This window comes from Ictidomys tridecemlineatus, chromosome 8, assembly GCF_052094955.1.
Source record: "Ictidomys tridecemlineatus isolate mIctTri1 chromosome 8, mIctTri1.hap1, whole genome shotgun sequence".
Lineage (NCBI taxonomy): Eukaryota > Metazoa > Chordata > Mammalia > Rodentia > Sciuridae > Ictidomys > Ictidomys tridecemlineatus.
The window spans coordinates 63089803-63113293 of NC_135484.1; the positions used below are offsets into that span (position 1 = coordinate 63089803).

At 33.6% G+C, this 23491-nt stretch overlaps 1 protein-coding gene across 3 annotated transcripts in view; it reads left to right on the plus strand.

The window, feature by feature from the left end:
• Fbxl4 (F-box and leucine rich repeat protein 4) overlaps positions 1 to 23491 on the plus strand; it is a 79140-nt gene that overhangs the window by 9091 nt on the left and 46558 nt on the right. For 2 of the 3 annotated variants that reach the window (XM_078019585.1, XM_005335875.5), the window contains exons 2-5: positions 2652 to 2769; positions 3390 to 3973; positions 10720 to 11065; positions 19688 to 19932. In XM_078019585.1, the coding sequence (XP_077875711.1) occupies positions 3462 to 3973; positions 10720 to 11065; positions 19688 to 19932 (1103 nt within the window). In that variant the 5' untranslated portion in view covers positions 2652 to 2769; positions 3390 to 3461. The remainder of the gene's footprint in view (positions 1 to 2651; positions 2770 to 3389; positions 3974 to 10719; positions 11066 to 19687; positions 19933 to 23491) is intronic. The other variant, XM_040283128.2, reaches the window with a different exon arrangement.

The following is a 23491-nucleotide window of genomic DNA, read 5'->3' on the forward strand; positions in this document are numbered from 1 at the left end:
TTTCACAAAAAATAAGAATCGTTATTAAGAGTTGTAAAAAAATCATCCATTTTATATTTCTGCACTGAAGAAGCTTGACTGTTTAGTAATATTTATAGTTTATAATTCACTTTTTAATATATTGCTTCCATGAAAATTTTATTGAACTTTAATAGGTTTAAAATAGTACTGCCAAGGCTAAAATTTAGCTCAATGATAGGGTGCTTGCCTAGCATGCACAAGATCCTAGGTTTGATCCCCAGCACTGCAAAACATTTTTTAAAATAAAAAGATAAAAATAAATAATAATGTTTTCCATGTGACAGTCTTGCTGATTTTGATATTCTATAATCTTTAATAGTAAAATCTCACCAAGAAATAGTCATAAAACTTATGACTTGGTAGGGTAACCAAAATTTGACAAATTTGTCTCAATATTTTTGTTAAGAATGATTGTGAAAGTTCATATGAAGGGTGATATCTTACTTTGCAGATAATTCTTAGGTTTTATAAACTGTTTCACTGATAAACACAGGTTTTTAAAGGAAATTGGAAGGAGTTTAGTTGTGAAGTTAGAAGAGATGTCCAAAGGTCATATAGTCAATTCCTTGAGGATGTCTAGGTTGACCAAAACGTCATTGTGTGGCACACGACTATATTTTAATGAATGCTTTGCTATTCTTTTTCAGAAAAAAGTTTTGTTCTAATGTATTTCTTTTTCTTGGAATCTTTATTGAGTGTGGCCCTCATTACGGTTAATTTTCATAAGGTCCTAAAATAATTTACTGTGATGCATTTTTGGTAAGGGATTGGTTTGTTCTGTGCAGAAACATCCTTGCCTAGAGATTTCACATTTATGCCTATCAAGTCCTAAAGTTCTACTAGTTAGAGACCATTTTCTCTTTTTCTGGATAGGGGGTGGGTTGGGATTTTTAAATCATGAAGGTAGTGTGAATTTAGGCCCACACTATGCTTGCACCTGCCTAATAGTGTTCTGATTTCCCAGGGTGACTTCTCCATTTCTTCAGTCAATGCCATGCATACTTGAGCTTCCCTCAGTAAATGTATCTTTAAGTCCTGGTTTTAGGGTGATCCTTTCTGAGTTTTAGCTTCATGAGGTCCTTCCATGCTTCACTATGCCTGCATGGGTGTTAGAAAGTTCCCTTACAACCATGATGACCAGTAGCTGATTCTATGAGTAATATTATCTTCATCCCTTTGATGTTCCTCTTCATTTTTCACCATTTTGTATTCTTTTTGATTTTCTGCACTTATTTGAAGCCAAGTCCTTTATTTACTATTTCACTGATTATATTTTTTCAAGCATCTCAGTGTTTAGACCTTATTGGAATTGAGAGACAAAAAGATACCATTGCATAATTTTAAGTTATTTTAGGTTCAGAATGTTTTTTGTTTGCTCATCAGTTTGCTATCAACGGTGTCAAACATTTTGTGTCTCCTGTATGCTGAATACATTAAGATATGAAAATCTTCAACTTTATTCCTTCAAGAAGCTTACTCCTAATATAGACCTTAGTAGAGCTAGGTCTGATACAAATGAAGTTCCAGAGAGTAAAACTGCTAATGTAGAATAAAATGATTGGAAAAGAAACAATAGTACAGTCAAAACCTAGAGTAAAACATGAACGGTGGTTAGAACTTGACTGGGTTTTCTGGGTTAGATAAAAAGAGATCTGTCTACCTTGAGGAGAGCCTTGAAACACGAAAAAAGGAAATTAGATTGTATCTTGTATGTCAGAAAAAGCCATTGATTTTTGAGTGGGAGGGACATTTAATGAAAGTAATGTTTTTCAGTTTTAGTGCTAAAGTTTTGGAAGGTTAACACATTGCTTTACTAAGGAAATTGGTATATTCATCTTCCTTTACTTAGGAGAAATTAAATTCAAGACTTCACAGGTACCAGAATAAGTGTTTGATTTTCTGATTATATTGACAAGAGATTGCCTACTCAGTGAGGAAATGGGCCAGGTGTATGTTATAAATTATAAGTAGAGCTGGCTGGGAACTAGAGTATTCCTTGGGGGACTGCTAGCCTTTCAAGGTCTTCTGAATTGTTAAAGGTTATAAACTAAACATTGTGGGTTTGTTTGTTTGTTTGTTTGTTTTGTTTTGTTTTGTACTGGGGATTCAATCCAGGAATGCTTTACCCTTAACTGCATCACCAATATTTTTCACTTTTTATTTTGAGACAAGCCTTACTAAGTTACTGAGAATCTTTCCATTTTGCTAAGGCTAGCCTTGAACTTGCAATCCTCCTTCCCCAGTTTCCTGAGTTGCTGGGATTACAGGCATGTGCCACCACACTGGGCTAAACTAGACCAAGTTTTTAAAAACACAGTTTGGCCCCAGTAAAATATGTCTGCTCACATAGTTTGAAGCAAAACTATGAGTTTGCAATCTCTGTATAGATAGGGTTCATTATCATACTTTCATTATAGTCTGTTTTAAAATGTAAAAAACAAACAAAAACTCAAGGAAAAGAAAAAGACTCTAATTCAAAATTGTCCACAATGTTTAGGAAAATTTACTTTGTTTCATTTGAAAGACTTGTGTCTCAATAAGTAGCTACTTGTTTATAGTAATAATCTTTTTGGGATATTTGACTTCCTGATTTGGAAATAAAAATGTTTTCCAAAACTCTTATCTTACAGGTAAAATAATGTCACATTTTAGCATTTGTACCTGAAAGCAGCAAGCAGATTTGAGGCCACATGGATGAGTGCCAGCTTCTACATTTCCCTTGTGTATCCTGTGACCATTCTATCTGGGGTGAGTGATTTCTAAGAGTAGCTGGCAACAAACCAGATGCTAGACAGCCAAGGACTGCCCTAACAAATAATGCTAAGAGTTATAAATTAAACACTGTCTGGTGATCTGTGATGTGTAAGGCAGTTAATTTAGTTGGTCTGAATTAACTGTCAGCTCCAAAAACTATATTCCCATAATGTGAAATCTGTACTAAGCATGTTTGGAAGAGAATAATAATTAGCAATAGGGAATCCTTTGTAAAAATGTGAAATTATGGCAGAGCCTAAGATTGAATTTATAGCTATATTTTAGTGGTGTGCCACATATTACAAATAATTTTTTAAAGCTCTAGGACTTCGTATTTCTTGAACAGTGGTTATAATTTTATATAAAATTGGGCTTTTAGATTATACATCTTCCATTGCCTTATAACATCAGTTTTGCTTTCCATTTAGCATAATATAAGATAAATTTATAATATTTAAGTTTCTAAGAAATATCGGAGATTCACAGTTTTTGTTTAAAACTTATTTTTCAAAGTTTTATTCTGGGAAACTTCATTAGGGTAAAGCCTGCTAACTTCTCCAGCATTTTTCCACTTATTTAAATTATTTTACTTCACCAAGCCATTCATTTTTTAGAACATCCTTCAAAGAGTTCTTGCATCTTACTGAGGACACCTGACCTTTTGAAGCTTCATAATTCACATCTAGATGTCACCGGTCTTTCCCATGTTAACAGTTTTGACTATGTTTTATTATATGTGCCTTCGGCGCCGAGCCAGGACAGCTACAAGAGGAGAAATGATGAACAGCCATAGAACTATAGAATCAAACAGCCGGACTTCCCCTCTCAATGCAGAGGTGGTCCAATATGCCAAAGAAGTAGTGGATTTCAGTTCCCATTATGGAAGCGAGAATAGTATGTCCTATACCATGTGGAATTTGGCAGGTGTACCAAATGTATTCCCAAGTTCTGGTGACTTTACTCAGACTGCTGTGTTTCGAACTTATGGAACGTGGTGGGATCAGTGTCCTAGTGCTTCCTTGCCATTCAAGAGGACACCGCCTAATTTTCAGAGCCAAGACTATGTGGAACTTACGTTTGAACAACAGGTATATCCTACAGCTGTTCATGTTCTGGAAACCTATCATCCTGGAGCAGTCATCAGAATTTTGGCTTGTTCTGCAAATCCATATTCTCCAAGTCCCCCAGCTGAAGTAAGGTAAATCTCAGTTTCAATGACCTAAGTTATATGGTTCAAGGATGTTTTTTCCACTGAAAGTATTGTCTTAAGCAATTTGAACAAATCTAATTTTGAAAATTGTCCTGAATTTCCTGTGGGGAAGAGTGATCGTGCTTGGAAGATTTAATGCATGTTTTCTATCTAAGTACCTCACATAATAATATTCATAGATTGTGACATTTGCATGACACAGAATTTATAAATGAAAAGCACAATTTGAACTAATAGTGATGTGGTATGGACCAATCTGAGAAGTTAGTAGAAAATATTACTTCTAAAATATTTCCAAACTCACATTATGTTACTGCTTTTAATTACCGTGAACAACTCAAAATAGACCTAAGGAGTGATGCTTTAAAGGATATCTTTAGGAGATTAGCTTTGATTTAGGTAGATGCATTTGTAACATGCATCTTGATTTAAAAGTAAGTATTGCTTTAAAAAATTCTTGAATTTTCTTTACAATCCTATTTATATCATTAATTTGCATAGCAGCTCCTCTCATTTTTATGGTTCATCCTTCTTATTTTTAAAAATATAATTATTTGACTAGATGAAATAATCACATAGGTTAATAACCTAGAAAGTACATAATGTGGCCTTCCACATACCCTATTCTCCATGTGCTCAGGACTCACCCCTTCCTAAAGAAACCACTTTTATCACCTCTCTTTGTATCTTTTCAGAGTTTCTTTGTGCAGATATAAGCAAAAACAAATATATTTTTATTTTCTTTATTCACAAAAATAAGCATACTGTTTATATTGTTTTGTACCTTATTTATTTCACTAAGTAGTATATATTGATTATATTCATATAAGTCAGAGAGACCTTCCTCATTCTTTCCTATAACAGGAAGTAGTGCATAATATATAGGTACTCCAGTTTATTAACTTGTCAATAATTAGTGGGCACTTAGTTGTTTCCAATATTTTATAATTGTAAAAATTAACTCAAGGAATAACAAAATCATAAGTCACTTTAGCTGTGTGCATGTATATCTATCTGTGGGATGAGTTTCCTGAAAGAGTTGCTTAGCCAAAGAGATACACATTTGTAATTTTGAAATACAGTAACAGATTTCCCTCCAAAGGGTTTGTACTTGTTTATATTCTCATTGGCAGTTTGTGAATGTGCATGCGTTGTCGCATTGTCAAACTTCATCCACAGAGTGTGTTGATAAATCTCATTATTCTTGAAACTTAATAGATTAGAAATTGTATTTCATGTCAATTGTAAAAATCCTTATATTATCTCTGAGGTTAAATATCTTTTCATTTGTTTAAGAACCATTTATATTTGCTTTCTTTCAAACTATCGGATCATGTAATTTGTTCATTTTTCTACTACTTGTGATCTTACCAGTTTTTAGATCTTTATATAATTGTTAATTCACTCACTCATTAATTTAGTGTCTACCATGTGCTAAGCATTATTTCAGATATTGAGGATAAATCAGTGAACAGAGTACAAAATAAACAAATTCCTGCCCCTACGAGAATATTCTATCCTGAGAATAGTTCATGGGTACCTATTAAATGTAGAACCCTAGCTGTTACCAAATAGGAGGAGTGGGGCAAGGGTCAGCTTCTACCCTGTGACATGCTGCTCCCTTGGTATCTCTCCTCAATTCTAAGAGAATACCTTCACAACCTCCTAAAAAACAAGTACAGAGTCTCAACTCAGGTTGGAGACTGCTGGTATAATCTTTACTTGTTCTTTTCAGGTATACTTTGATAATTCATTGTGTACAGTGTAATTTATAAGTTATTAAAAAAGAAACACAGACTGGGCACAGTGTAAGTGCCTGTAATTTTAGCAGTTTTAGAGGCTGAGGCAACAGGATTCCAAATTCAAGGCCAGCCTTGGCAACTTAGCAAGTCCCTGTCATAAAAAGTCTCTGGGTTCAATCCCCACTACCCACCCTACTACACATGCATATACATTCACAAAGAAGAAAGAAAGAAAAAACAGAAATTGACATCTTCCAATGTACATTTTTTTTTCCTAAAAGGAAATTAAGTGGAAATTTGGACCAGTTATTTTCTTATGTGAGAATTGTTTTATTAGGACTTTGTCATTCTTATAGAGTTATCCACATTTCTTTCTAAAAAGCTGAACAAATTTGGGGATAAGATCTATGAAACATGTAGTGTGTTTTCTTCAATTCAAGACAATGCCTGCCGAGTTGAATATAAGTCACAGTTTTGGGTTCCTGAAAGTTATAGTTCACATTAGAACTTTATTTACAGATGAGTTTCTGATTTTCTTTATTGATATTTAGCTCCATTCCTCAGAAAATACCATTAAATTTTGAGAGAAAAGGAATCTGACCAATATATATTATTGCAGTATAAGAATATGCATTTTTAAATTTTACTAATTATGAAATCAATAAATGTTTCATTATAAAAAATGTTAGAAAACACAAAAAAGAACACATACATGGAAAAATATCTATAATTCTTTTGCCCAGATTTAGTGACATTTTGGTGAATTTCTTTAGACTGTGACAAACATTCATTGAATGCCCTCTCTGCCAGTTCAGTGCTGAGAACAAAACAGAGCCAGACAAAGGTGGCTCTTGTTCTCTGGGCTCACAGGCCTGCTTGCAAGAGGACCATGGGATTATAGGGAACGTGTTGGCAGAGGGGAGAACCTAACCTATGTGCTTCAGACAAGGCTTCTCTGAGGAAGTGAATTCACTGAGAATGAGGATCAAGAGAAGTTCCACTGTGACTTAGAAAGGTGGAGAGAGAGAGAGAGCACATTGAAGGTGAAATCATGGTATTTGAAGAAGCAAGAAAAGTCCAACAAAAGTGTAAAGAATAAGCTATGGGGGTCTGTAAGCATGAGACAGATATTAAGATCTATACTAGTAGTTTCCCAGAAGCTAATCTTGAGGTTTCTGTTTCTGCGCAGATGTTTATTATAGAAGTGCTGTAGGGGAAACCAGTAAGGAAAGGAGAAAGCATAGTACAGAAGGGGAAGTCAGGAAGGATGCAATTTTAGATGAATTTTCGGTCTCCTGCACCAGTCCATCTGCATCAGTCAATCTTTGGCATGGGCTGGAGCGATGAACAAATGAACTAAAAAATCTTTGGGCACTTGACATGCTCTAGAGGAAGAGACCCCAGGAACCCAAGGAAGCTCTGTGAATAGGCTTAAAGGTGTAAGTGACAAAGGGTGAATCAGTCCTATCTAGAGGATGAGCACAAGGACTACCAAGGAATCTAAGTGGAGCATGAGTGAGATGAGTCAGCTACAATAAACTAATAAACAAAATAATGGTTGTAAAGATTAGAGAACTCATGTTGAATTGTCAGATTATTGCTTTGCTGAATAAGCAGACATTTAAAAGACATATGAAATACTAACATCATTTATCATCACAATCATTTTCATAAAAGAAACCTTAGTATATACCAAGAAATCAGTACAATCAGATCTTGAAAAAAGAACAGTTAGCAATTTTACAACAATATTTGTGCTTGCATGCATGTATGCTTGTTTGTATATATCAATATACTTTCCCTTTTCACATTTTAAAAAATATTTTTTAGTTGTAATTGAATACAATACCTTTATTTTATTTATTTATTTTTATGGGGGTGCTGAGGATCGAACCAGCACATCTCACATGCCTAGGCGAGAGAGAGAGCTACTGCAGAGCCACAATCCCAGCCCTCTCCCTTTTAACCTTTATTCATAGAAAACTCCATCATGCAATACTGCATAGAAATCATTGGATTGTGTTTCCTATCACATTAATTGAGCACATAATTTTATCCCTTTCTTAGGAGTTAGCAAACATATATGTTTGGAATAACTCCGAAATTTATTTGTACAAAATGGATTTCTTACAGTTCCAAACATTCAGAATCTAAAAGCAGTCTTTTAATGATTTCATCTGATTGCATTTCTTTGTTCGGCCAATGAAATAGAAAAGTTATAGGTAGTTCTACCAGATCTCAGTCTTTTCTACTTCTTGCTTAGTGCCATTATTAACAGAAAAAGAAAAGAGGCAGTATTGAGTGTCCTGATAAGGTCTTAATAGATGCTGGTGCAGGAGTCACAAATATGCTAGTTCAGGGTTACAATTTGGAAGAGACACAGGGAAAAGGGGAGGGAGAAAATGACAAGTTGAAGTCATATTAAAGAAACTGATTGGAATTATATAATTTGGGGATGAAATTTATTTTGGCGTGGGTTTTTTAAGCACTAAAAGAACTTTAACTGGATAATGAAGTTTAAGAAGCAGGGAGAGCTGGTGTGGTGGCACATACCTATAATCCCAGCAATTTAGGATGCTGAGACAGGATAATGGCAAATTTGGGGACAGTGTAGGCTATTTAGTGTTACCCTGTCTCAAAGAAAGAAAGAAAGGGCTCAGTGGTAGAGCACTTGCCTAGTACACATGAGGCCCTAGTACCATGAAAGAGGAGGAGGAGGAGGAGGAGAAAGGGAAAAGAAGGATGTCATAGAATTGGTAGCCAAAGAGAGTTGCTTAAACAACAGTTTCACAAATTTATCATAGATTAGTGCCCTTGACTTTGTGGGCCCAAGAAACACGATTTTTTCATTTAAGTTAGAATTAACCAGGTCCTTCACACAGAGTGGCATTTTGTTAGTTTCCAAATAGAGATGGACTGAGATGTTGTCTCTGAATACAAATAGAGGCTCTTTATATTTGATGTATTTTTTTACTGATTTTCAGGAGAGAATCTGCAAAAATAATGAATATGGAATGATTTTAAAGGTTCTAGAAAATGTGTAAGTTTCTACAGAATAGTGAACTATCCTGTAGTTCCTGATTCTCTTGGTGATGTTTACTAGAATTCCCACTGAGTATTCCACTTCTGGGAATACATCCAAAGAAAATGATGTCAGCATACCAAAGAGACACCTGCAAACCCATGTTTGTTATGACCCTATTCATAATGTCTAAGATGTGGAGTCAGCCTAGGTGCCCATCAATGGATGAATGGATAAAGAAAATCTGGTATATACAAACAATGGAGTATTATTCAGCCATAAAGAGAATTAAAATCCTGTCATTTGTAGCAAAATGGGTAGAACTAGAAGACATATTAAGTACAATAAGACAGACACAAAAAGACGGGTGCTGCATGTTCTCTCTCACATGTGGAAGCTAAAAAAAGTCAACCTGGAAGTTGAATAGTGATTACTAGAGATTGGGAAGGGTGTTAAGGGTGAGGGTGGAAAAGGGACACTGGATTTTATTGGTATATTCAACATGCATATTTGGAAATATCAGACTGAATCCCATTAATATGTATAATTAATACATATTAATAAAAATGTTTAAAACTAAAAAATATGTCTTACATGTTTATTCCTGTAGGTAGAAATTACCATATCTCCTTTTTCCATTCTTCCAAGATTAGAGCTGTATGACCTTGTTGACCTAAAGGCCATTAGGGTACCTATATGTCAGTGACTTTTATCTACTTCAGCTTCTTATGTGTCTCATAGTAGTTTTTTGCTACTTCTTTTTTTCTTAGATTTCAGTAGGTTATTGGGTTAATGAACCAATAGTTTATTAGGGGTTGAAAAAAGTCTTATGTTTTTTATATATAAAAGCATTTTATATATAAAAACATTTGAAGTTCTATTAATAATCAGTGAATTATAAATTATATTCCTAAGGAGGTGTGACTCACTATGAAATTAGAGATTATTTTAAAAATTAGATAGTGCTTTTAGTGGTCATGTTTATATATATTGGTGTAGCTTTTTTTAAAGCAGTCTGTAGTGTTTACTGAGAAACTTTAAAATATTCTTTATTTTTCAATATAAAATTAAAAATTCTTCTAGCCAAAGTAAACAATTAGAAATGGAGGAAAAATGCTTGTAAAATATTTTTATATTGTTTTAAATTTTCTCTGCTATATTAGAAAACAATAATTAGAGAAGTAGTTAATTATGATACATGAGAATATTAACTTTAAAGAAGAGATGGACAAATAATAGTAGTGGGTTGGGCATTTCATTGGGGGAACACAACATGAGCAAAGTCCCAAAGTTAGAAATAATTTACTGTGTAAAAGTAGTGACTAAGTTTCCTGGGAAGTGGGAGTTCATTTGGAGGAACAGGACTTGCTAGGTACCAGAGATAAAGAATGACTAAAAATATGAAAAAATGAAAATTCTGGAGAATGACATATATAAAAGAATTTCCTGAAAACTTTAGTAAAACTTTATGACTGCATTAAAAATGAGAAAAATCAAAGATAAAAACCATTTTGAGTTTGAATGAGGCCAGTAACAGGAATGGAATGCTGGACAAAGAGACCTTTGTATGGCAAGATGAAGGTGTAGTTCCTGCAGTTGGTTTAAGATGCAGTGCACACAGGACAACATTTTCCTATGTGCTTGATCCTTACTTAGGATTCACTTATTCTGTAAAACTGAGTGCTATTCTTCAGTTACCTCTACCAAGTTTAGTCTTTAAGTTGATCAATGTAAAACCTGCAAAGAAATAAAAAGAACTTTGGTATTTTTATAAAAATAATTTAATTATATGTATGACATTTAGCTTTTAATTTTTTTTTTCATATCCTGGAAACAATTCTTGTGTTTGATTCTATTCACCTTACTTGACATGTTTCTCTCTGTGGTATATTGGGCATGGGGCTGTAATCTTAAGGTACTGGTAGATCTCATTCTAAACTGTATTATAGGAAAGTTTCTTTCTTTGGCAGATGGGAGATTCTTTGGTCAGAGAGACCTACGAAGGTGAATGCTTCCCAAGCTCGTCAGTTTAAACCTTGTATTAAGCAGATAAATTTTCCCACAAATCTTATTCGACTGGAAATAAATAGTTCTCTTCTGGATTATTACACTGAATTAGATGCAGTTGTGCTACATGGTATGAAGGACAAGCCAGTGCTTTCTCTTAAGACTTCACTTATTGACATGAATGATCTAGAAGATGATGACTATGAAGAAGAGGATGGTTGTGGAATGGACAATCTTAACAAAAAATTTAGCAGTACTGCCCTCAAGGAAGGGCCAAATAATGGATATTTTGATAAATTACCATATGAGGTAAGCCAAAAATGTTCAGTAGCAATATTAGATAAAACAGTATAGATCTTTAAATGTTTGGAAGTTACTGTTTATTTTGCTAGCTGTCAGAGGAATTGGAAGCATAATAGGTAAGGGAGTATTCTGATGTGTTACATATTTTAGTTTTGGAAAAACTAGACGAAAAAGTAATTTTGCTACTTCTTTTGGATTAACTTCAGTATTTCTGGATAAACTATTAAGTATATGTTGTTATATCATTAAATAGCAATAGCCAAATACACAAGCCAATAATAAGAATAATAAGTTATACTCTAATTCACAATTATACATTATAAGTATGGGCAGTATGTGCAGTTTTATATGAGTTACATTAAAGATAAGAGAAATAATGATTGTGAGATGAATGTTTATACCATTTAATAGTCCAGAGCTTTCCTAAGTATCACTTGTTCTTCCATACTAACTCTGGTATACTTCTAGCTCTAAATTTTGGTCTAGGCAGGTCCAGAGTGCCTTCTCCTGGAAATACTTTTTTTTTTTTTGTATCTTGTTTGGAATCTTTTTTTCAGTGTACTTACAGAGGAATAGTTGTGTAGGATATTTAGCATCCCTGGGTCCCAGGTATCAAATGCCAGTAAGTATTTCCCAGCAATGTGACACTAAAACCTTTCTCCACCTGTTTCCAAATATCCTTGGCAGTGAGAGTGGGGCCAGGCATTTAGACCTCTACAAAAAACAATGTATTCCTAAAAATGATATAATCAGTTTTTTTAAGAAAAATTTATAGACTAAATTTTTTTTTTTTTTTTTTTTTTTGGTGCTGGGGATTGAACCCAGGGCCTTGTGCATAGGAGGCAAGCACTCTACCAACTGAAGCATATCCCCAGTCCTAGTCTTAAATTTTAACCAACCTATATATCCCTCTTCCAAAATGTTGGTATTTAAAATTTCACTGTAGTAACATAGGAAGCTTAACTTGCATGGAACAATAAGGCAGTCTCTTGAATACCTAACAGTAGTTGTAATGTCTGTATAATATGTTATGGCTAAAATACTGTGATGTATCTGTGAAGTAGCTATTAAAATTGCTAGACATAGATGATTTAAGGTAAAGAGTTCAAAGGTCAAGTCTTGTTTTATGGAAAGGAAGCTTCACAGATTGGATAAGACCTTCTTGGGAGAAGGGAAGAAAGATGAAGCAGAGTTGAATTGGGGCAGAGAGAGAGGAGTGTGAAATACTGAGAGTGTTCCTCCTCAGGACTCAGGAATAGCTGTTTATCTGGAGGAGAATGAATCACTTTTTTGATTTTTACCCATTTTCTAAAACTAGAAATTAGAAATTTAAAGTCAGTAAATATATTTTAAACAGTTTGTTGAACTTTATTCAGGCCTAATAAAATGCTTGACATATAGCATTTAAATGGAAACGGAGGGAAACCTTAGGCAGAGAGAAAAGAATTTAGAAAGGTGAGAAGTGAAACTTTGTGACTTGATTGGAAATTCCAGTATTTTAGTATGGCTGAAACATCAGATTTGACTGCAGAGGCTGCATGAAATTAAATGGAGGCTTAGGGCTGTTGCAGTGTACATCTCCATTCACATGGACGACAATGATTGGGACACCCTAGCCTTGGCAGTACACATCCTACTCTGCTGTACTATAGAGTAGGTTTTGCCTCTGGGTTTTACCAGCAGATTTGCATTTTAACCCTTTACCCAGTGGTCTTCAGGGTACTGTCTTATTCTGGTTTATAGCAAAGTTAGTTTGGGAAATCAAATACTTTAGATTTTATAAATAATTTACTTTTGCTAAAATATTAGAGCAGATTCACGATTATAATTGAATACTTTCTTTTGTTATTCTTATGCTGTCTTTGAGTGGGAGAGAAAGATGTGGAATAATAGTTAATATTCCAGAAATTATCCATAGTATTCAAGCACTTTTGCACATGCTTTGGCCCACAATTAGAATAATTATCCAGATGTTTTGGGTTCATTTGAATTTGTCTTTCATATGGCTTGTGGCATAAAGAATGATTGTGAACATTGACGGTTTGTTTACTTTAAGGAGGAGGATTGTAAAATGAGATTTATGTCTTAGATTAATCTGGTGAATGGAGAATAGATCAATAGGAAATTAGGGTGGGAGGCAGAGGTCCCAGTTAGGAAGCTACTGCAATAATTTAGACAAGAAATTATGAAGCCTTCCAAGTTGGAATGTTTGAAGAAGACATTAGGTGGGAGAAATATTTCAGAAGTTCAAAGGTTGTAATCAAAAGTAACTGGTGAATGTGGAGATGAAAAACATCAGCAGGATTCTTAGGTTTCAAGTTAGAATGACATGGTGGGCGGACATGCCATTAATTTTAAAATAGTAGATGAAGGTAGGAAGGTGCCTATGATTCATCAAAGCAGACTTGTTTGTGGAGAATAGTGGGCACTTGCTGTTTGAGTTGGAAACTCATCAGGAATGTCTGAGTTTACATTTGAACAAGTCACATCTAAATAGAGGGGCACCATGGTAGATGAAGTTGACAAGTGAAACACTGAAGTTTGAATAAAGAGCCAGGAGTAGAATTCTGGGTAACATTAATTAAGACATCCAAGAGTTCCATAGAGGAAAATAAGCTAGAAAAGGGACTTGGGATAAAGATGAGAGAGTCTTAAACCAAACCATTAAGAAGTTGAAAATGTCTGGAAGCCATAAAAAGACATCAAATGTAGAGGGTTGTTTCAAGTGCTCATTAGTTTTGGTCATTGGGAGAACTTCAATATAGTATTTTACCATGATCAATTTAATGGGGCCATTATTATAGGCTGATGAATGAGGAATGTTACCATATTTGTTCCCACATGCAGTCTCTGTGGAAGAAACCAGGCGATAGAATTGATATTCTTGGAAGAACATTGATTAGCTTTGATGAAAGCAGAATACCATATCAAGAGTTAATACTGCAGAGTACAGTGAATGAGATTAGGTGTGTTTTGGGAGTTCTGCTCAATGTGTCACATCCTATCTTCATTGTGTTATACAAATATACTTTATACTAGGATCCCCTCCATGCCAAAAAAAACCACATTTTGACAGACAGTATATATTAGGTGAGTAGTGATTAATGGATATTGTCTTGTAGACCTAAACCCTATATCTTTTATTTAATCAAAATCAAAACTGCTCTTTCACATTGTCATTGTCATGGTTTTAATGACTCTTTATTCTTTTTATATTTTAATATTTGCTTAAAATTTAATATTCAGTATCAGAATGTTTTCATATAATATATACCTTTTAATACAGTGCTTTTTCTTTGGAACTACACCAAAAGTTTCTGGGAGTTTTTAAAGTAACCATCTGGAAAAAGTAAATTATTTATCTTCTGATACAGGATTTCTCTGAACTAGCTGCTTAAAAATTCTACAATAACTGAAACAAGTTAATTCTGAGTTAATTCTACAGATTTCAAATTATTACTGTTGTCAAGCTCAGATTACTTGTAGTTTTCTTTCAAACATTTATGAGACAGACAATTCTTGTATTATTTAAACTCTGTTTCATAGTATAAAGAAGACATTTTCAACTCTTGTATGAAGCTAGGGTAACATTAATTAAGATAGCACACGAAAAGAAAACTATCAGACCAATTTTACATATATGAGTAACTTAAAGCAAAGGAAGTTGAATTGTTTTAAAAGGATAATACCAGAAAATCATTTGAGATTTGTTCCTGAAATTTGAGGGTGTTTTCATGTTAGAGGGTTTATGTACTAATACCATAGTACTAGGTTAAAAGGAGAAGAATCTTAACATCATTTCAGTAGATGTGTAAACCAGTTGATAAGTGACAGCTAAATAGATAATCATATTTTAACCATTTCTTTTAAATTGTACATATTTTATTAAGCTGTCTTACCAATTATCTACTAACAACTATCATAAACCAAGAACTAATATCATATTTAATTATCAAACAATAGAAATGCATTGTCCAATATGGTAGCCACCAGCCATATGTACTATTGAGCACTTGAAATGTGACTAGTATGAATTGAAATGTGCTAAAGTGTAAAATAACACACAGGATTTTAAAGACCTACTTTGGAAAAAAAAGAATGTGCAATATCTCAGTAGTAATTTTTATGTTGATTACATGGTAAAGTGATAGTTTTGTTTTAGTCAGCTTTTTTGCTGCTGTGACTAAAAGACCTGATAAGAACAATTAGAAGAGGAAAAGTTTATTTGGGGCTCACAATTTCAGAGGTCTCAGTCCAAAGATGGCTGATTTCATTCCTCAGGGCCAGAAATGATACCAAACACCATGGCTGAAGAATGTGGTGGAGGAAAGGGACTCAGGACATGATCAGAAACATAGAGAACTCTCCTCACATGACAAAATATAAACCCCAAAGACATGCCCCGAATGACCCACCTCCTCCAACCACACCCTACCTGCTTTCAGTACCACTCAGTTAAACCTTGCTAGAGGATTAATTCACTGATTGGGTTAAGACTCTCATTTCCCAATCATTTTACTTCTAAACCTTCTTGCATTGTTTCACACATGGGCTTTTTGGGGACACACATCTGAACCATAACATACATAAACTAAAGTGAAACTATTTCTTTTTACTTTTTAAGATGTAGTTAGTAAAGAAATTGGGAATTATATATATGCTGAACTTTCATGGCTCTCATTTGAATCAAAGCCATGAATAGCAATGTAATTTAACATTATTGCAGAAGTATTAGCCAGAGCTGGTAGACATGAGAAAGAAATAAAAGGCATAATTTTTTGCAGAGAAAATGTTTATATATCTAAAACACAGGAGAATAGACCAAAAAACTGTTAAGAACAATGAGTAAATTAGCAGGTTACAAAGTTAATAGACAAATCAATTGCAGTAGGAACTCTAGGAACAAATAGATCATTTAATGATGAGTCATAGCATGCTCTCAAGTAGAAAGATACAATAAAGCAAAAATGTCAGTTTTCTTTGAAGTAACTGTGTGTTTAACCAAGTCCAAATTAAAATTCAAATTGTTAAATTGAAAAATTCACCTAAGAAATATGAAAATAATTAGGAAAATTCCAGAAAAGAAGAATGATAGAGGGGTATTAGTCCTGATTTTCATTTGCAACCAAATGATCTAGTGCATGCCAACACATACATTGAAGAGGTTAGAAAAAGAAGTGTATTTAGCTTGGAGCCAATACCCAATTCTAGTTGGTGGTCCCAGTTGTGGTGATGCAGCACCAGTTTTGCTATCTTCTAGTAATGGAGTTATAATCAACTATATTAGTGTAACTAGAAGAAAAGTACATTTGGCTTGTAAAGTAAATCAAGGTAACAAAGAAATGCACCACCCCTAATTTAGAAGATATCAGTATCAGCCACTAATAGAACTATATAACATTCTGAGAATGCTGCAATGACTAGAATTAGAAACTCCCAAAAGTTTGAATCATAATAGCCAATTGTCCTATTTTTTTTCTGTAAATCAATGTACTTATTAGTCAATATCTTCTGATCCTTGTTCACATTTTCATAGGTAGGATTTGGTATTCTACATTTTAATAATTTAAAACATACTATTTAGTTTTTATTGAAATTAATCATACACTTAAGGACAGAGATACCTGCAAAAAAGCAATGCTTTTATGAAAACGAGTAGTCCTCACCCCCCTCACCTAAGCCAAACCTACTTCTCTTTTTAACTCCAGTGCCTGATCCTTATAGTCACACATCATACTTTTATATAAAATATACATATTAATGGCTATGAAATTGAGAAATACCAATTGTCCTATTACATATCCTATTATATATCCACATGTAAGGAAAAAAATTTGACCCATGACTTTCTGAATTTGTCTTATTTTACTTAACATAATATTCTCAAATTCCATTACTTTCCTGCAAATGACATAATTTCATTTTTATTTATGACTGAATAAAACTCCATTTTCTAACATATACACTTTTTTTTCTTTTTGGTAGGTACTAGGGATTGAACTCAAAGGCACTTGACTATCTTGACTATCAAGCCACACCCCTAGACCTATTTTTCGTATTTTATTTAGAGAAAAAGGGTCTCAATGAGTTGCTTAGCACCTCACTTTTGCTGAGGCTGGGTTTGATCCTCCAGCCTCAGCCTCCTGAGCCGCTGGGATTACAGGCGTGCACCACCATGCCTGGTTCAACACATACACTTTTAGAAATTTAGAAGAAAACTTATTTTACCTTGAGGGTTATTGAAATGGAAGAAATAATGGATAGATATATGAAACAGAATAGAGTCCAGAAATATATTAAGAGGAAAGAAGTAAACATTAGCAGCTCACTTGGAAAAAAAAAAAGAAGAAGATAAGAAGAAACCACAAAAGTAGTCCCATACTTTCTTGTTTTTATACAGTGCTGTCTATGAAGTAGATGAATGGGTCCTTTTTTTACACTGTGGATATATAAAGTAATGTAAACATTTACAAGGGCAGTTTGTCCTTACATCAAAACTTCTAAATGCATGTAATTTACCCTAACAGTAAATTTTCAAAGTTTAATAAGATGAACATACATACGTAATGTAACACATAATGATATTACAATATAATTTGTAATAAGAGAAAATCAAGAAATCCATCAATAAGAAACCAGTTGAATTATTATGTCACATCTATGAAATGGAATGAGGTGGACCTGTTTGTGCAGATGAAGAACCATCTATAGTATGTATCATGAAATGAGAAAAGCAAAGTGCTGAACAGTATATATCATATCATTCCTTTAGTGCATATCGAAAAATACAATTTCATACACATTTATCTGGAAGATGTCAGAAAAAACGTTAACAGTGCTTATTTCTGGGGAGAGAATTGTTAGAATTGACTTTAGAGAGGGAGAAACTTATCATTTTCTATTTTTCTTCAGTGTTTGGATTTTCTGATTTTTTTTACCAGAATTTTTGTTAATTCATCTTTTACATGTCAACAGGGTTATCTCATTGATGAGATTTGCTAAAGAAAATGCAGTTGTGGTAGGGATAGGAACAACAGCAATGAAATTTTGCAGTGGGAGAGAGAGATTGGGCTAGCAGCAAATACCTCATGGGGTGAGTGGGAATTTATAGCCAATCAGCATGTTGAGGGTGTGTTGATGGAAAAATTACTAAGAAGAAACATCAGGAGAAAGGGGGGATTTGGACTAAACTGAATGAAAGGATTCATCCTAGAGATAGGTAATCAGGCATTCCCCGGGGGATGGTAAAGGGTGAACATTCTTGCTAAACTAACTTAGGAGGAATTGTAAAGCTTTTTGCTGGAACTGGATTTTGATAACGAAGTGCACAAGGGAGCCTAGAAGGTCTAGAAGCCTAACTAAGTTTTTGACCAAGCGGAGAATCTTTGTCAGCTTTTGGACAAATTATTATTTTCCTTCTCTTTCCCTATCTTCAGAATAAACATACATATATCCTAACATTATTTTTAAAGCCTAGTTCAGATGTTAAAAGTAAATAGCAAGAATACCCCAAACCTTATGAGCATCAGATGATTAATAAATATATCACATTATATTATATATGTTCTTTTAAAGATCATACTGTTGTTACTCTGTATTTTGTAGTGTTTTTGCCAAAAAAAGAGAAATTCTTACCTAAAATTTATACTGAACCTAGAGAGTAAATTGAAAAAAAGATGATTTATATTACGGGGTATAATTATAAAAAAGAAAATTTATTAAATGCCCTGCATTAAATTTAAAAAAATAGTCCTCATCTAAATAAGATTTGAACATTTAGCAATTATTTAATTTTATTTTTCTTGGTTCAGTATAAGCTATTTAAGCAGTTGTTCTTTGTAAACTAGTTTAAAAGCCCCCAATTGTTCATTAAGAAAAAACAAATCTCGGATTAGTTCAAGGAGATAATGAAAGAAAAAGATCTTTTTGATTCCGTGTGGCTTATTTTTATGTATGTTCACTACTCCATCCTTGCTGCTTTAAGTGTCCTTTTTTCTTTTTCCTGGAATTCTACATTAGTTCTTGGTTTGTTGTTCTTCCTGTCTCCCTTGCCTTTTGTCAGAATAAATCTAAGCTCCTCTGTGAGGCTCTGAGTAACTGTGTCCTTAACACTATTTTCACCTAGTTTGTCCCTCTCCCTTTAAAGCTGAGTCCTCCTGGCACAAGTACTTTACTTTGGCAGTAGGTGTGTGTCTTGTGTTAGGCTCTAGTAGTATTCTATGTTGCTTTCTATTAATGCTTTTAAAGTACATCCTTGTACTTACTAGTACCCCCACTGGACTGTAGCACTCTGAGAATGAGAACTTTTTGTTTTCTATCACATGTAGTAAATGCTGAGTCTATGAAAAAATTGTATTAGTCAACAGATCACCAAAATGTATCTTTGTACCCTAAGGAAGAAGAGTTGTCAGCATGAGCTGAATATTTAAACATTTTTGAAATACAGTATATTTATCTGTGTGTATTTTTTTTCTATTTGGATAATTTTGTTAATTGTTGATTTATTTGCTATATGAAAATGTTGTTATAAAATGTGATTCTATTTATTATTAGGCCACATTATATGTTTAATAAAATAATCTTACTCTTTTTCACTCTTGATGATCTTGGTTTTTCTGTTTTGGGTAGCTTATTCAACTGATTCTGAATCATCTTACACTACCAGACCTGTGTAGATTAGCACAAACTTGCAAACTGCTACACCAGCATTGCTGTGATCCTCTACAGTATATCCACCTCAATCTGCAGCCATACTGGGCAAAGCTAAATGACACTTCTCTGGAGTTCCTGCAGGCTCGATGTACCCTTGTCCAGTGGCTTAATTTATCTTGGACTGGCAATAGAGGCTTCATCTCTGTTGCAGGATTTAGCAGGTTAGTGCAAAGCCTTATTGAGTTTTTTTAAATTATTATTATTGTTAGCAGGCTACACTTACTGTGTAATAGTTTTTATAATAAATGTAAAGTTCTATACTATGTGTCTTAAAGAAATTAAAAAATAAATATGGTTTATATGTAGAATGTTGCTGTTTATAAACGTAAAAGTGTTTCAGCATTCTCTTCAGCTAAACTATAGAGAAACTGGTGCACTCCTGTAATCCCAGCTATTTGGGAGGCTGAGGCAGGAGGGTGGCAAGGTAAAGGCTAGCTTGGGCAACTTACTTAGACCCTGTCTCAAAGTAAAAAAGGGTTGAGGGATGTAGCTCAGTGCTAGAGCACCCCTGGATTCAGTCAGCTATATAGAAAAAAAAAAATTCTTCACTTTTTATTTTTTAAATCCCAACTGACTTTCAACAGAACTTTTTTTTCCATTCAGGTGAGATGATTAACACATTTAAAAAAAAAAGACTATTTCCAAATCAAAATCTACCTCTCTAATGTGATTTGTCAGAAATGGAAAACAATTTATTACAGAACATTTTTAATTAAATCTTAATTACATGTGCAATACATCACCCAAATTTAGAAGCTCATTTAAACTAATTATGTTGAAAATGCAATTGCATGCTAGACGACCACACTTGCAGACCTGCCCAGGTGTTTCTGCTCCTTTCTATTTAAGCATTTTGTCTCCTTACTATTAAATGTCACCTGTTAAACATTTGAAAGCTTGCCACAAGTGCATATTCATTTAGTAATGCCATAGTAATTTTTCTTATGATACAAACAGGTGCCTCTCTTAACCTTGATGATAGTTGTCCTCATTGTATGTTATATATGATTCCATTATTTTCATGAAGTTAAATAATGAATTAGAAACTTTTCAGAAATTACCTGTTATTTTTAATTATTGAACAGAGTTTCATCCTGTTTTTTTACAAACTAAAAATGAACTGCAGCTATCCCTACACATATCCCCAATAAAATGCATTTTTGTATGCTGGTTTTAGAATCAGAAATTTATACATAGAGCCTTGTTTTCACTTGACTCAGATTATAAAAATAAAGATGCAGTTTCAGAAAGAAATTTGATAACATTAGATTTCAATGAAGTTCTAATGTTTGAAATAGTAACAATGTGTTAAAAATGCTAACAATGATAGTTTTTACATCAAATTTTAAAAAATACAAGTAGTAAGGCTCCCAGATTGAAACCATGGATGCACTGAGTTTTTTTTCTGCCAAAAGTAGATTTTGGGAAAAGGCTCATTGCTAGATATATGACCCCTGTGCAGTGGAACACATTATAGCTCCAGAAAGAGGATGATCCCTTTTCTTCCCATCATAAAGGTCACAAGCTGATACCCTATATCAAAAGATAAACAAACAAAAAAGTTAAAATTTTTATTTAGTCATAGTTTTACACGATACAGGACCTTTCAGAGTAAAGACCCAAAGATACATGAAAAACTATCTAATGTTATGCTTAGGTTCAGTGAAGCAAGGACAGGCATGTAGAAATGTGATTGGACAAAAAGTGTATGATCCTAATAGTAATGGATTGAGTGGGGAAAACTAGCAAGTCTTGTCTATTCAGATTCTTCTTTCGTTTGTGTTGTAGCATTTCTTCTTCCTAAATATGGGGCAGGACTTCTCTGGAATGAGATTATTATGACCCAGTATTGGATAAGGGTATGTCAGAATTTCTTTATGACTAGGTCCTAGATAGAAAGGCAGGGGAAGGTTAGAGTAATATGTTAAAGCTTTATGGCATGCTTCGGGGAAAAGAAATTCTATCTATGTCCTATCTTGAGAAAGAAGAATTCTGGTTTCTTTGACTTGTTGGGGGGTGGGCAAGAGACAGGGCAGGAGAAAGTCAGAGAAAACTTGGTTCTGAGGCTGCTTCTGAGACCTTCCGGTGTCTTTTAGTTCAGAGTATTCAGCATGGCAAAGCTCCATACTTTGAAATATCATTTTCTGAATCCTAGCAATAGCTTAGTTCTTTTTATTTCTCTCTACCTTAAAAGTACCCACATTGTTTGCAAATTTCCCTCTCTGCTAATGGGACCAAGAAGATCCGAAACTAATGATTATGATTTAGAGCATATATTATTAATAATAAACCAAAACCAACAGAATATCAGACAGATAGAACACTTGATGTCAGTAAGCATTGTTTTACAATATACAGATGTTTAGGGCATTTTAATTACTCTCATAGCTCTTTCCACAGTGTTTTCCACTGTTAGGAATTTGTTTTCATCTTTCGTGGCAAGGCAGGGTAGTGGATATTTTTGACCATGTAAAAAGATATATAAGATATATGGTTTCTTCCTTCAGCAGGGAAGACAGTTATAAAAATAAATATCTTGTTTAAACATATTATTTACATAATTTTATAAGTAAAATAACAGGGTGGCAACTAATGATTCTAGACATTAGATAAAATGTTGGTAGCAAACAGTTTCTTAGGCAAAGTGCTGCGTATAATCATGATAATGAGTAAAATGTAAAGGCAATACTAAATAATTTTTTTAACATTCTCTTTTTGTAGCTTATTCAAGTGCATTAGAAGAAACGTGAGTTGTGAGAAGAAAACTGAGTAGTTATTTTTCTTAATTTTAGGCTGGTAATGATAAAGATTGTCTTTTGAGAAGGTACAGTTTCAGCCACTTTCTCACAAGCAGTTTTCTACCATTTTTATGTTCAACTAGATGAGTTTCTGTAGGCGTACTTGAATAATCACAAAAGTGCATATATAAATTCTCCATATTTTGCTATAGTATTTTAGTCAATAAAACCATAAATTTTGCTAGCATTTTTTCAAGCCTAGTCACTGTTTCCATTAAGAAAAGAAAGTTAAAGTAACAGGAAGAGAAAAAAATTGGGGGAGGGTGGGGGTATATTGGAGGTTTGCCTGCTGATTGCTATTGGCCCCCTCAACTTGACTACTGAATTGACAGTCATTATAACTCGTAGGCAGCATTCCCAGAATAAACAATAAATATTCATGGCTTGATTATTAATGAATAACCTATGAATAAGTATGGCCTATTTATGCTCATTACTGTGAAGAAGACTTATTTATAATACTTTAAAGAAAAAATGTACATTTTAAAACTAGAGACCAATGATGATGGTGAGCTGCTTCTTGAGCAAGTCTTTAGGAAAAAGTTTGATGTAGTTACTTTGGTGTCTAAAAACCTTGTCTTTACAAATTAGAACTATTTAACTGGATTTTAAAGAACTTTTTTTATGAATTTGTATTATTCAGAATAGCAGAGAAATAGGTTAAATTGGAATAACAAGAACATAAAACTTTTAATCAGTTATTAAAAATCCCGTTCCATCCACAGATTTGTGATTTGCAACTTTGAGTACTGCTCATGAATATCATTACTCATTAAAATTACATCCATTGTAATTCCCCTTTTATAATACAGTTCTCTAAAGTCTTGAATATTACTTTGCTTCCCTGCCAGTTTGTGCTTTAAAGTTTCATCACTTAATTTTGTTGAAAAGGCTTTAAGTCCATTTTCCCACTACCATTTTT